This window comes from Mustela lutreola, chromosome 15, assembly GCF_030435805.1.
Source record: "Mustela lutreola isolate mMusLut2 chromosome 15, mMusLut2.pri, whole genome shotgun sequence".
Classification (NCBI taxonomy): Eukaryota; Metazoa; Chordata; class Mammalia; order Carnivora; family Mustelidae; genus Mustela; species Mustela lutreola.
This window is the reverse complement of record NC_081304.1, coordinates 1,801,191-1,815,259: the sequence shown is the minus strand read 5'-3', so window position 1 is coordinate 1,815,259 and position 14,069 is coordinate 1,801,191. Positions and strand designations below refer to the sequence as shown.

At 56.8% G+C, this 14,069-nt stretch overlaps 1 protein-coding gene across 2 annotated transcripts in view; it reads left to right on the top strand.

Moving 5' to 3' along the window:
* The window catches only part of RPTOR (regulatory associated protein of MTOR complex 1), a 308,508-nt gene that overhangs the window by 190,338 nt on the left and 104,101 nt on the right, over nt 1-14,069 (top strand). For both annotated transcript variants that reach the window (XM_059148815.1, XM_059148816.1), the window contains 2 exons: nt 11,702-11,802; nt 12,335-12,479. In XM_059148815.1, coding sequence (XP_059004798.1) covers nt 11,702-11,802; nt 12,335-12,479 — 246 coding nt within the window. The remainder of the gene's footprint in view (nt 1-11,701; nt 11,803-12,334; nt 12,480-14,069) is intronic.

The window sequence follows — 14,069 nt, the reverse complement described above, 5'->3', positions numbered from 1 at the left end:
ATTCTTTTTTTTTCTCAAGATTTTATTTATTTATTTGACAGACAGAGATCACAAGTAGGCAGAGACGCAGGCAGAGAGTGGGGAAGCAGACTCCCCTCTGAGCAGAGAGCCTGATGCGGGGCTCGATCCCAGGACCCTGGGATCATGACCTGAGCCAAAGGCAGAGGCTTAACCTGCTGAGCCACCCAAGTGCTCCTCTGTCATGTGTTGTTCATGTCAGCTTTGAAATCATAAAGACCATCATTAGCTCTTGGGTCAGACAAAAATCAAACCAAAACCACAGGCCCCTGGCTGGTTTTGGCCCCCAGACCATAGTCTTGGCGACCCCTGGCTCATTAAACTCAAATCTAAGTTCGTACTTTTACGACTGCCCTGGGCGATATGAGGACCTGAGCACAGAGTCACGGCATTGACTCATTCCCTGACTTGGGTACAATTTATTGTCACGTATTTTCATGCTCCGTGTGTCACCACCATAAACGTCGCTGATGTTCTGTCGTTAACTCTCGCTGACGCTTCCGTCTCCCATGGCCTCCGCTCCTTCCTGCATCTCAGCCTGAGATCGTTTCTCTTTACCTCAAGAACTCCCTCTGCTGCCAGTTTGCCGGTGGAAAAAATTCTGTTTTTATTGTTCGAAAATGCCATAATTTCCCCTTCGTTTGACTTTTCATTTTAAAATGATCCTTGTTGAAATACAGCTTGCATCCTGTACAGGTTGGTGAGTTTTCGCAGCTCTACCCACCCATGGAACCAGCTTCACTCAAAACGTAGCCCACAGTTCCTCTCATGCCTTGTCCCGAAAATCCCCCACCCCCGGAGCTCCCAAGCCCAGGCAACCGCTCATCTGCTTTTGCTTATTGCACCTCAGAGTTGTCTTTTCTCGAGCTTCGTGTATGTAGAAAATGACAACGGGCTCTTGTGTGTCTGTCTCTTCCCCGTCGGCGCAATGCCTTGAGACTACCCAGGCTCGGTGCACCTTCTGTTCGCTCCGTTTATTGCAAGCCGCGCTCCCCGGTGTGTGCCGCAGCCCTTCCGCCTGCCCGCCCGCCGGTGCACAGCGGCTCTCTCCAGTCTGGTCCTCACGATGAGCCGACCTGCTGCGGATGTGCTCATCCTTGTGTCTAAGCATTTCGTTGCCCCAGGGTGAATTCGCAGGGGTCAGAGGGCTGGGTCATCTGGCAGGTGTGCGCGAAGCTTTATCAGAAGCTTCTCAGCTCTGTTCACGGAGCTCCACCAGGTGACGTTCCTGCCCGTAACGTTTGAGGGTACCAGGCACTCAGCGTTCTGTCAACACTGGGTTCCTAGTGGATCGGTAGTGCTGTCTCCTATTCTGTTTCGTTTAAGATTTTATCTCTTTGAGAGACAGAGCGCAAGCAGGGGGAGAGGCAGAGGGAGAAGCAGCCTCCCCACCGAGCAGGGACCTTACCCCTTCGGTGTGGGGCTCACTCCCAGGACCCTGAGATCCTGACCTGAGCTGAAGGCAGAGGCTTCCCTGACTGAGCCCCCGGGGCTCCTGTCCTGTGGCTTTGATTTGCATTTGCCTAATGATGATGCTGAGCAGCTTTTCACATGCTGTTGGCTGTTAATTTATATTCTTTAATAAAACATACATTCACATTTCTTGCCAATGTTTTAACGGTGCTGTTTGCCTTCAAGAGCCCTTTATGTATGTTGCAGGAGTCATTGTCAGCTCTGTCTGGTCATTCTGGCTTCTGTTTTCATTTTCACAACAGTATTCTGGGAGCAGAGCCATTTCATTTTGATAAAATCTGATTTAATACGTTTTTCTTTCACGATTCACTTTCCATGTTGTGCCTAAGAAAGCTTTGCCTACCAGGATTGTGACGATTTTCTCCTATTTTTGCTACAACTTTGACCGTTTTAACTTTTATGTTTAAGTTTGTGGTCCGTCTCAAGTTAATTTTTGCACATGGTGTGTGGTGAGGGTCAAGGTTCCCGTTTTCCGCGTGGGTGTCTGGTTCTTCCAGCAGCACCGTAGGAAGACCGGCTCCTCCCCGTGGAAGCAGTGCCCTAGACAGGAGGCTGTCGGCCGGGATTGTGCCGCTCTTTGGCCCTGTGCTGTCTCGGTGGTCTTTAGGCCGGTACTGCACCATCTGGATTGCTCTCGATTTATTATAAACCCTTCCTTTTCTTGGATTTTGGCAGCTTGATTTTGTTGTTTTTCTGGGCATTCTTTGTATTGTCCTGCTTTGTGATTATAGCATTTCTTGAGCCTGAATGCTATGGACTGAACTCTGATCCCCCACAAAATTCCTATACTGAAACCCTAACTCCCAGCATGACAGTGTGTGGACTTGGGCCCGTGGGCGATGTGGTCACGATGGGACCAGTGCTCTGGAACAAGAGGCAGAGACAAAGGCGCGCTGTCTCCCTGCCACATTGACGACACAGCAAGCGGGCTGCAGGCTGTAAGCCAGAAAGCGGGTCCTCACCAGTTCAGCCCACGCCGGCCCCCGATCGTGGACTGACGGTCTCCGGAGCCGTGTGAGAATGCGTTTTGGTCGGCTCAGCCAGCCGGTCTGGTATTTTGTTTCAGCAGCTCCCACAGACCGGGACGTTGTCCCTCAACATCGTTCATCAGCTGCAGGAAATTCTCTTTGAAGATTGCTTCCGTCCCATTCCCCCGTTCTCTCCTTTCGGGACTCCAGCAGGTGATTTCAGATCTTTTCCTTACCCCCCTGTGTTTCTTCTGTCCCAGCCGTGCATCTCTCTGTGCCTGGTTCTGAGTGGTTTTCCGGCCCATCGTGCATTCCTGTCTTCCCTGCTGGCTCCTCATCTTCTCAGCCCGTCTCCTGAGGGACTGACATGATGTTCTCATGGTCCTGAAGTGCTGGAATTGCCAGGCTTGACGTTACAGTTTCTGGTTCTCTGCCAAGCCTTCTTTTGTCCTTTAATTTCTCGAACAAACTGGGTAAAATGATTGGGACATTTGCATCTGATGTCACTGCTGCACGGACCCTCTGCCCGTCTCCTTCCCTTAGTAGTTGCTTTTCCGGGTTTCAGGCTCGGTTCAGTTTCGCAGCACGTGTCTGCTCCTTCTGATCCAACGCTGCCAACTGGAAGTGGAAGGTGCGGGGTTCGGTCGCGTTGGGCTGTGAGGTTTGGGTTACTTCCAGTTCATCCTTGGGGCCCCAGCTCAGTGCCTCGGGGGTTCTGCCAGCGCTCCGCCTCCTCTCGGCCCTCAACCCCCGTGTCTGCGCTCCAGCCGCACGGGCACCACACTCTGCTCGGCGGCCTGCCCCTCCCTTCGTGCAGCTTTGGGATCGCCAGATGCCTCAGAGAGAGAGCCCCAAATGCCAGTGGATGCCTTGGGGTCCCCTCTCCAGTCTTGACCCCATGATTCCCCACAGGCTTGCCAGTCTTCCATTGCCTTCAGGAAGCCTCCCCGCCGTACGTGTGCAGCCTCGCTAGTTCTCAGCAGGGGACATGAGTCGTCTAACCTGCCATTGCCAGTGAGGGAGCTCATGACGCCCGAACCCAAGGCAGTGAATGGAGCCGCACTCCCCAGGGTTTGCAGATGTGCTCTAGGGCGTGGCTGACTCCTCCGCTCTTTGGGCAGCACCATGGTGGCCGTGCAGCTGACCCTCTGGGTCCGTGTGGAGACCGGCTGCTCTGCGTCCCGCTTTCTGTGTTTCCACAAGAGAGGTTCACTTCCCAGCCAGGCTTCCTTCCCGCGTCCCATCACTGTCCTTCCTTCCGCCGGCGCAGACGCCATCCTGTAGCCCGGGAGAAAGGTCCTGACGGCAGAACAGCAGACATGCGGACTGGTCCCAGGGATCATGTGCAAAACGGCAGGCTTCGTGCACATGAGTGGGTCACTTGGAGTCTGCAAATGGCACTTTATAAAGAAATCAGGTGACCTTAGAGAGTTGAATTGGACCCAGTTCTAAGTACGGAGAGTCTGGAGAAGAGTATTGTAGACATGTGGCTTGATCTGGTTCAGGAGGGTGTCAGCGTGCAGAAACCTCACGCGTGCCGTCCGGAGCAGTGGTTCCCAGCCTCCACTCCATGGGGCGCTTTGTCCCTGCTCAGTTGTGCTTTTGTAATGGTTGAGGCTGAGTACGTGTGGACCTTGTACGGGTGTGACTTTGTTTTCCACAAGCCCTCAGTGACTGAGGAAAGCCTCATGCACAGGACAGGACACACACCCTCGGGGCCTCCCCTCCCGCGGCCGCACTGGCCGGGAGCCACTGCTTTATGGGTGCGCCTCTTGTCCCCCCAAATACCCAGCCACAGAGTGCCAACCTGATATTCCAAAGAGAAGCTGTTGGGCTCCTGGCCCCGTGTTCCTAGTCTTGGAGCATTTCTACACAACACATCCCTGTGGGAAAATGATCCAGCCCAAGGCTCTCTACGCCGCCGTGTTCGTGAGGCTGTTTAAAGCAGAAAACATAGAGGTTCATCCTTTATTTTAGTTGAATGTGAGATGATAGAAATTTATAAGATAACACAGTTTTTAAATCTCTCGCTGTAGCCTTCCTCTTACTAAAGAAGAAGAAAGGTTGATTTTTCCTCATTACGCAAGTGGCCTGTGTTCAGCACAGATCTGCCATTAGACACGGAGAGGCGAGGAGAACTTAAATCATTTAGAAAATCCACCACACTGAGACCCTCACTGCTGCTAGGACTGCTGCACACTTGCCCTTCCAAGCCTTTTTTCTCAGTATTTTTGTGCGTGTTTTTAACAGAAATGTAGCAGCCCCATACATAGGGTTCCTTCTCTGTGTTCAGAATAATTGATTCTGCGCGTGAAGAAGGACGGTCACCAGGATGTGTCCAGTGGTTCTTAAATGAAGGAATTGGGGATGATGTGTGTTATCTTCATATCCCCTGAGTATTCTTAGCGAGTATCATTTCCTCGGAAACCATGGTTTTTTACCTCACATCTTATTTACACGAACTTGCGATCGCACAGGAGGAATCATTCCTTCGCTCATCAAATATGGATGGAGCACCTGTTAGACGCTAGCGGCTGGTGCTGAGCCCGGGCTGAGATGGTGAAGCCGCGCTCCCACGGCTCCTGCCCGGTTGTGGACAGGCTGGGTGGCGCGTCTGTGTCTGGCAGAGGCCTCTGTGGAGTTCCGTGGGAGGCTCTGCAGCAGCCCCCAGGCCTGGGGTCCCTAGGACGGGCGGAGCCCCCAGGGATGCTGTATGCGAGCAGGCCGACTGGAGGACTGCTCCGGGCTCCCGATGCCCGGAGAGGAGGGGGAATGGTCCGCTCGGGCGTGGGGGCTCCTGGACCTTTTGAAAACAGCAAGTTCCATGAGGCTGGAATGTGGCATATTTAGTGAAAGAGAAAGTGCAGGAGAAACAGAAAGTAGCCCAAGAAGCACAGATCACACCAGACACAACATCTCCCGCAGGCCTCTGTGCTGGCTGGGGAACGCAGGTTTGGGGCGGTGACTTCGGAGCGGCAGGGAAAGAAGCCGACCGTGACTTCTTCACGGCGCAGACCAGCCCCATGCTGGCTGTGGAGCACGGGTCACCCTGTGCAGGCACCACGGACTGGAGGAGACCGCGCACAGCTGGGAGACCCCGTCCTGAAAGCTGCGATGGGCCTGGGTGCCCAGTGCCGCCCTCCTCCCTACCCAGCAGCCAGGCCGTCTGGAGGGGGAGGGGCGGCTCCGTGTCAGCCGCACAGCCGGCGAGGACCTCAGAGCTGTGGTGTAAGGAGGGGGTGACCTGGCTCACCTCTGTGGGTGGCTGGGGCCATGCTGAGCGCTCGCACGTGGCCTACGGCTGCAAGTGATGGGTCTATAGCAAGGAAGCTGTGACCCGGTTCCGGCAGCGACGAGCGTGCGTGCTGCGACGGTGACTCGGTCAGGAGAACAGAGGGGACCGGCCCGCGGAGCGCCAGAGGACGGGAGCGGACATGCAGGGCATCGCCGAGGTCCGGCTGAAAGGCTGCCCTGGGCAAGAGTGTCTTCGCGGACAGTGAGGTCGGAGCTTTGCTTGTAAAGACGGAGCCAGAAGCAGCGCAAGGAGGGCAGGGAGGCCCCTCCACGTGGGCCGCGGAGCGCCCGAGCAGGCGGGAGGGGCCGAGTTTGTCAGCAGCGCCGTGACAGACCTGCCCAGAGGGACGGGGGAGCAGAGTTGCAGAGTTTAGTGTGTCAAGCTGGCGATGATCCGTGGTGTGAAGCCACGTGGGAAACGTTCCACGTGACTTCCCTGGCGGTGGTTTGGCCCTTGCTCCCCCACAGCCTCACAGAGGCCGTCTCGGGGGGCCGGGGCAGCAGGAGGCCGGGGAGCAGCCGGCCCCACTCACATAGCCCGAGGAGCTCTGCTTTCCTCTGTTCCGCCTGAGCTCTGTGGAAGGAAAGGTAGCTGCCCCGTGGCTGAAAACCGTGCAGCAGCAGCAGAGAAGCTGGCAGGGTGCTGGCCACGGGGGTGCGGAGGGCCGTTACCCCACATGGTGTGAGCCATGGCAGAGGGGCCTGGGTCCAGAAAGTCGCTCGGCAGCAGAGGCGGATGGAAGCCAGAAACGGGAGCTGTCCCCACTTGGGGGCTGGAGAGCGGGTGAGCCATGTCTCTGAGGCTTCGAGCTTTGGTGGAAGAGAAGCCACGAGGCCTCTGAGGTGGGGACGAGATCCAGGGAGCGACGGGGTCGTGACGGCAGGGAGCTGTGAAGATAGGTGAGTGAGGTTAGGGAAGGAGGCAGACAGACAGACACCAGCACCGGGACAGGCTGCCCATGGTGATTGGTAGGTTTTGTGGGCTAAGGATTCTTACATTTTCTTGTTTCCTGTGGACAGCAGCAGGGCCCTGCAGGTGTTGGGCCGAGACACTGGGGAGGACAGGGCGAGTGGGGAAGGGCCACGGTGCGGGCAGCGTGCTCACCCCCTCGGCAGGACAGTCCTTGGGAGCAATCAGGAGAGCCTGAGAACACAGCTCGTGCCATCTCTGCCAGGTCGGGCTGGCTGGAAGATGATGGCCGGGTTGGAGCTGGCCGTGTCAGAGGCTAAGTCACACGTATCCAGTGTGGGACCATTTGCACAGATGGTGGACGGTAGGAAGACTGGTGTCGGAGAGGGAGAGCGTGGTCCCAAAAGGAGGGCACGGTCTGACATTCCAGAGTTGGCCTCACCCTTCCAGGCCTCCTAAAAATTAGAGTGTGGACACCAAGGTACAGTTACCATATACCAAGCTGGGGGCTTGGAGGTTGCTGGTGACGACCTGGGTATGCTGATCCCGGAGCATCGTTTCTGGCAAGAATCAGAGAGCTGTGCGTGAGCCCAGCTGTGGGGGACGTGGATGCTGGTGACTGCAGGGGTGCAGGGAGGGCCGTGCACTCTGCAGGGATGCGGCTGCTCTGTCTCCGTCGGAAGAGCCGTCTGTCTTATTTTCGTCCCTGCTGTGCACATAAGGTCAGGCTCCATGACCCAGAGTGGAAGGTTGCCAGGAGTTCCCCGGACACAGCACAGCTGGGACCGCAGGCTTTCCTCATCTCTCAGTTCAGTGATCTGTTTGTAAACTGTGGCTTTTTATGCTTTTCTTACAACAGTTAGTCCTTGATTAACACTGTAGGTTTCAATCATCACCACCATGATGATTAAGGAGACTCTTTGGGGGTGATGAAATGTGGTCCTGGGTCTGACCTTCCATGGCCCTGTGCCCACCGCCCTTGACCCAGATGGCCTCCAGAGTGCGCTGGTTTGTTTTTGGTTTTGTTTTTTTAAAGATTTGATTTATTTATTTGGCAAGACAGATCACAAGTAGGCGGGGAGGCAGGCAGGGAGAGAGGAGGAAGCAGGCTCCCTGCAGAGCAGAGAGCCCGATGCGGGGCTCAATCCCAGAACTCTGGGATCATGACCTGAGCCGAAGGCAGAGGCTTTAACCCACTGAGCCCCCCAGGCCCCCCTGCGCACTGGGCTTTGACGTTGCTCACTACGCTCTGATACAGGAAGGAAAACAGAAGCAAACAGTTCCAGGAGTGATTTAATGCTAAGTGACACGACGCGAAAGGGGACTTGACTCAGTCTGACTCTGCCATCCCAAGTGTGTGCCCACACCTGCCGCGTGCAGAAGGCGCTTCTCAGACACGTGGGTGGACGGGTCAGTTTGCGAGAACCCTGCGTCTGTCTGAGACCATCGGCAGACGAGTATGTCTCTGGTTTCACGAGCTTAGAGAGATTAGTGGGGTTCAGTGGATGGGCATGGGGGCGCGCACTCACCTGCTGGGGACGGTCACAAGCTGCAGATTTTTTTTAAACACCTGAGTTTGCACTGACCCTAGCCTGAGAAGGACTGGCCTCTGTTGGTCCCACTGGCTTGGCCGCCCGCCCACCGAGACAGGGATCTCAGCAGCTCCGTGCCACTGGGAGTGTATCATCCCTTTACCCACAGGATCCAGCTGGTGCCAGGTCACCTCGTCTCGATTCAGGACGACCCGGCTCATGTCAGTGACGCGCTTGGTTGGGGTCTGGAGATAGACCTTGGTCACACTCTTGCACGAGTGCCGTCCTGTCGCCACTAGCTGCCCGATCCCCTGGCCTGAGCACCGGGGGCCCAGGGGGCGAGGCAAGGGGATGGGGCTTTGGCTTGCTCCCCGTTGCGCAAGTAGGGTGCACACCGTACCTGCTGCACGCAGGAGACAGGAGGAACCTCCCCACGGTGGTATCTTGGGGGGTTGTCTTCTGATCTCCCGCCTGCACAGCCCGTGTGCTGATGACTGTGGGATCTGTCTTGCCTCCTTCCTTAATGCTTTGAAGCATGCGTTTTCCCATATCCTTGAAATATTCATAAGCCACAGTCTGCTAGCTCCTAGTAATTTCACGCGGTTGTTTTGTAGTTTACTTATTCATTTCTCTCGTTTTGGTAACGTTTCTAGCTTCTGACTTTTCACCCTGTAAATAAAACCCTCTATGTCTCACGGGCCCATTCCTTGTGTCCAGTTTCGGGCTCGTTTCTGGAAGCAGGCTTGCTGCGGTGGTTTTAGTAGGTTGGGCCGGTCCAGACGGGCGGTGCTCGCTCCATGCCCAGAGCGTCGTCCGAGGCCCAGCATGTCCCTGACTCGTGCTGTCCCGTGGGGTCCGGTTTTTCTTCTCCTGTGCCGATTTGTCGTCCGAAGTGGGGGTGGAGGCAAGCAGCGCTTCCTTTAGGCCACCCAGCCGAGAGGCCTGCGCACACGACCTGGCCCAGCCTCCCACGGGCCCACCTCTGGGCTTTTAGTCCAGTGAAGAGGCTGCGCCCACCACGGCACAGGAATTCCAAACCTGCTCTCTAGTGGTGCACAGGGTCGTCTTGGACCGTGAACAGATTACTGTTGGTGTGTAGTCGAGAGCTTGGCCGGTACAGAGAGAACACCTGTACCGTTCCCGGCAGGAGCGTCATTGTTTGGGGCGGGGGACGGCCACACGCGGGCATCTCAGGGTGGGTCCCGCTCCCCCGGAGAGGCCGACCGTGTGAGTTCAGTTTAGGGCTGGAGTATGTCGTCTGTCCGCCCCAAGGCTGCAATTCGGCTCGCGGGCAGCCAGGCAGCCAACCAGGGCTCCAAGGTGGCCACCAAGGCCCTGGGGCTCCTCCCGACCCGAGCTGACAGAGTGCTGCGCGCCCGGTCACGTGTGGGTGCTGGAGGGGACATGGAAGCCCCACCTTCTATACCTCTCCCGGACTCTGCCCCGCGCATCCCTCTCCGCGCTGGCTCTGATGGCTCTTTGTAGTTCTCTCTAGTGAGCCTTAACCACGAACGTCACCGCTTTCACTGAGTTCCGAGAGTCCTTCCTGGCCTTGGGGACCCGTGGCACTTGCAGCAGGTGGCCGAGGTGGGGACGGGCCCTCCACCTCGCAGTCTGGCGACCTCTGAATAATGGGCGGAGAGAAGCCGTGACGAGACCTGAGGGCCACCGTTGTCTCCGTCCTTGCTCTTCGCACACGTCCGCTGGTCCTGACGGCGGCCCCAGCCTCGGGATGCGGCCCTGCCGGCGCACCGCCTTGTCGCCCCGAGCCACCGTGCAGAGGCCAGCGGAGCTGCAGCGAGAGTCCTCGCGCACAAGCCAGGCAGCGTCACTGTGGAGCGTCATGGCTGGTGAGCCTACAGATGTGTCGTGTGCAAGGGTTTCGGTGCACGCATTCCTCCTCCGCACATGCAGGACCAAGCCCCAGGCTAACGTGTCGGGGCTCCCTGCCTGCCCTCTGGATCTCTCAAAGGCCCCTCCTCCCCATCAGCCCCTCTTTCTCCCTCTTCTCCCATCCCCCACTCTGTCTAAAATAAATAAAATCTCATTAAAAAAACATTATTTCCTTTTGTCCCCACCACACTCTCTCTCCCTAAAAGCAAAACTTGCTTTCGGGGCTCCTGGGTGGCTCAGTGAGTTAAAGCGTCTGCCTTCGGCTCAGGTCATGATCCATGGTCCTGGGATCGAGCCCCGCATCGGGCTCCCTGCTTAACGGGGGCCTGCCTCCCCCCACACTCTGCCTGCCTCTCTGCCTGCTTGTGGTTATTCTCTCTCTGTCAAATAAATAAATAAAATCTTTAAAAACAAAAACAAAAACCAACCTTCCTTTCTAAGTCAGCCATGCCAGAGCCAGTAGCTTGACTGTGTTTGCAAAAGCCTTTCAGACACACTGGAGTCTCCCTGTGGACACACGATTTTTTTTTCATTTGGGAAATGGTTTTCAAGAGTCCAGGCTATTGGAGCAGTGATGCGGTTTTCGGATGTCTTGCCGGCCTCCTTTGTTCCTTGTGTCCTGTCACCAAGGCCACTTGAGGAAATCGGGAGCATCGCTTGTTCCTGAAGGAAGAGGCAGTTGGTGGGAGGAAGGCGCTCGCTGCCGTCCCGTGAGGACGCTCGCGCTGCCCGTCGCTGAGGCCACTTGGGCGTCGTTCATGCCAAGACGCGGGGCCACCAAGCGGCTACTGTGATGGAAATTCCTAGTCTGTTCACTCTTACGAAGAGCAGGGGTCACACTTCAGTCTCTGAGCCGGATTGCTGTGAACGTTTACCTTTTGGGAGAAAACCCAGACGAGCTTCCTGTCGGATCTAATTAAACGCGTCACACACGGAGCCGGGGCCGCCGCTCGGCAGACACAAGCCCACGTCCGGGCTCTGCCCGACTCGGTCTCCCTCTGGGAGTGACCGGCCTGTGCTGCAGCGTCTCCTCAGTGAGGCCCTCCGTCACCCCGCCTGTCGCGGGTGCCCTGGACCCCGCCCCGTGGGTCTTGTCCCCACGCGGTCACAGCTGTGCCTGTTGAATGGCTTCCCGTCTGTCCTCCCCGGCGGACTGAGGTGTCCCCCTATCCCCCCGCGACCTCCCAGCACCAGAATAGCGCTCGGCCGCAGTCGGGGCTCTGGTATACGATGAGTGAATGGAAGGCGAGTTGACGCCAGAGGACGAGCCCTCCTTCCCGGCGGCCGGGTTGAAAGTGCTTCCGCAGCCTGGAGCCACAGGCCTGGGCCGGGCTCCTCTGTACAGACGCCAGGGGCTGCCCTGTGGGCCCATCCACGGCCCGTGGCTTGTACGCGGAGGCTGCCGGAGTGGTGTGTGCAGCCGCTGGGTCCGTGCCCTGCATCGGGGGCGCCCGAGAGAAGGGAGGGGAGGCTGGAGGCCGTTCTCCCAGCGTGGCGAGCCTCGCCTGCCTCTCCCAGCCGGTGGTCCCCGCCGCTTTCCTTCCCCCGTGTCCTCTCTCCAGCCCTCCGCAGCAGCCAGGGAGTCACTAACGGAAGCGCCCCGTGTCTCCTAGGATTCCCGGCCGGCTGAACGACCGGAGGACGCCCCTGGGAGAACTGAACTGGATCTTCACGGCCATCACGGACACCATCGCATGGAACGTTCTCCCTCGGGGTGAGGCGGCCCGGCCGGCCAGCTTGGGGCGGGGGCGGGGGCGGGCTCGCAGTCGGGAGGCGCCTACCCTTGCGATGAGCTAGGAGGTCTTGTCAGTGAGGAAAGCTGAGGGGCAGGAGTAGAAGGAGGAGGAGGCAAGAGCCCCCAGAGGTTTCCATGGTCTCACCGCGGGTTGGGGACCATGAGCAGCAGCGGACACTAAGCCCCACGTGAGCTTTCGCTCTGACATCAGGGTGTTCGTTTCTAGGTGAACTCAGGACTCACTTTTCTTCATAAAAATTGGCACAATCCAGGTTTTTTAAAACCAGATTTCTTAAAAGCTGCTACTCTAAGACTTGTATTTTTTCATTAGTGACTGGCTGGCATTTGGTGTTTGTGCTTGAGTGTGTGTGTGTGTGTGTGACCCGTGGGAGATGTGCCTGTTACTCCCAACTTGCTTGTAAAAAATTCTGATGGAGGTAGATGTATGTGTTTGTCTTAAATGCTGGACATGAATCACTGAAATACCTTTTTCTGTTTTATCTGCCCTCAGATCTCTTCCAAAAGCTCTTCAGACAGGACCTGCTGGTGGCTAGTCTGTTTCGAAATTTTCTCCTGGCAGAAAGGATCATGAGGTCCTATAACTGCACCCCAGTCAGCAGCCCACGCCTGCCCCCTACTTACATGCACGCCATGTGGTAAGTGTCCCAGCCGGGCCATGCCCAATGGCGTGACGTTCTCTGAGTGGCTTGGTTTCTGTCCGTATCTATGGCAGGACGAGTTTCATGGAGTTACAGGAAATAAACAGGACTTGCCACCAGCTTAGAGACCAAGGTGGTGCTGACGAGTAGGTGAAGGCCTACGTAAAGGTCTCTGCACACGAGACGTGTGAGTCTCCTCCCGGAGCACAGGTGCCTTGGTGGGTCTTTGAAGATGGAGCAGGACCACACATCCAGACGTAACCCATCCCATGATCCGGGCCGGAGAGGCTGGCCCGTGAGCCAGTGACCTTGCAGGGACCAGTGCAGGGAGGGGCGACTGCCGACGGGGCTCTGAAGCGTCAGAGGGCTCCACCAGACTGAGACCGTGGGGTCTGTGACCAGTTCGTGTGTGTGCACATGTCACGGGAGCACACACGTGTGTGTACTCATGCACACGTGCGCACGGGAGAGGTTGTCAGGACCGTTGGTCATACTTTCCCCCAAATGGGGCTGTTGCTGCTTGAGCCGCTAGGACAGTAGTAACAAGGGTACCATCGTGAACTGTCTTTAACTCCCGTGTTGTACCAGAAGGCATCGGTTCCCTCTGTGTCCTGGCTTCTGTCCCATGGGCAGAGTCAGGGGCAGTATGGACACGGGGTGACCGCAGAGGAGTGGGTCCGAGCTTTGTCCGCCTGTGGGGAAACCCTAGTGTAGACACTTAGAAACAGCAGGTCACTTGTGCTGTGTTTTCACGGCCAGACTTATTTCCACTGGTGATTTTTTTTTAAATATGTGCACGACCGCTTTCCCCGGCACTGAAAGCCCAGAGAACCAGGGACAGGTTTGTCGACTCACTGTCCGCATCCACTGAAGAGAAATCAGGAAGGAATATTCTGGTCTGTGGGGGGAATCGGGGCATGCCGTGCTGGGCACAGCAGCAGACTGTTCCCGGAGAGCCGGAACACGCCTCATCTGCGCCTGCTTCCGGAGTAGCCGCGGGGAGCGCAGGCCGGGTCAGAGTCGCTGCACGGAAGGAGGTCACGTGTGCGCACAGAATGGCGAGCTGCCCTGTGGGTCGGGGTTGGGAGAGTGTTCGAAACCCATCCTGGTACTTAGCCTGAATCATTAGAGTGAAGACCGATGTTTCTGGAAGTTTGGATCCTCAAACAAGCCTTCTCCATTAGGAAAAGTGGTGTCTTAAAGCCTGTCTCTTTCTTCTGAACCAGGTTTTAATAAAACATCTATTATTAAGAAAAGGGAAGAAAGGGGAAAAAAATCACATGGGGTCAGTGCCTTGTGTGGTCTTGGGAGGAAAACTGGGTAAGCTGCAGGAATGGGCACCACACCAGCTGCCTGGGATGCAGCTTCCAGGCCGCAGGGCCCCGCTGGCCAAGCGGGTTCCTCGCGAGACGGAGACTTGAGTGGGCACAAGGCACCGGCGGTCGGGGACGTGGCCTGCACCCTCTTGCCCTCTTCTACCCCAGCCCAGCACAGCTCCGGCAGAGCCTGTTCCTGTTAGCCTACTTTCCTCTGGCTGCAGAAGCACGTCCTGGAAGACAGGCTCAGTGGCTCGGAGTAAAAACCACG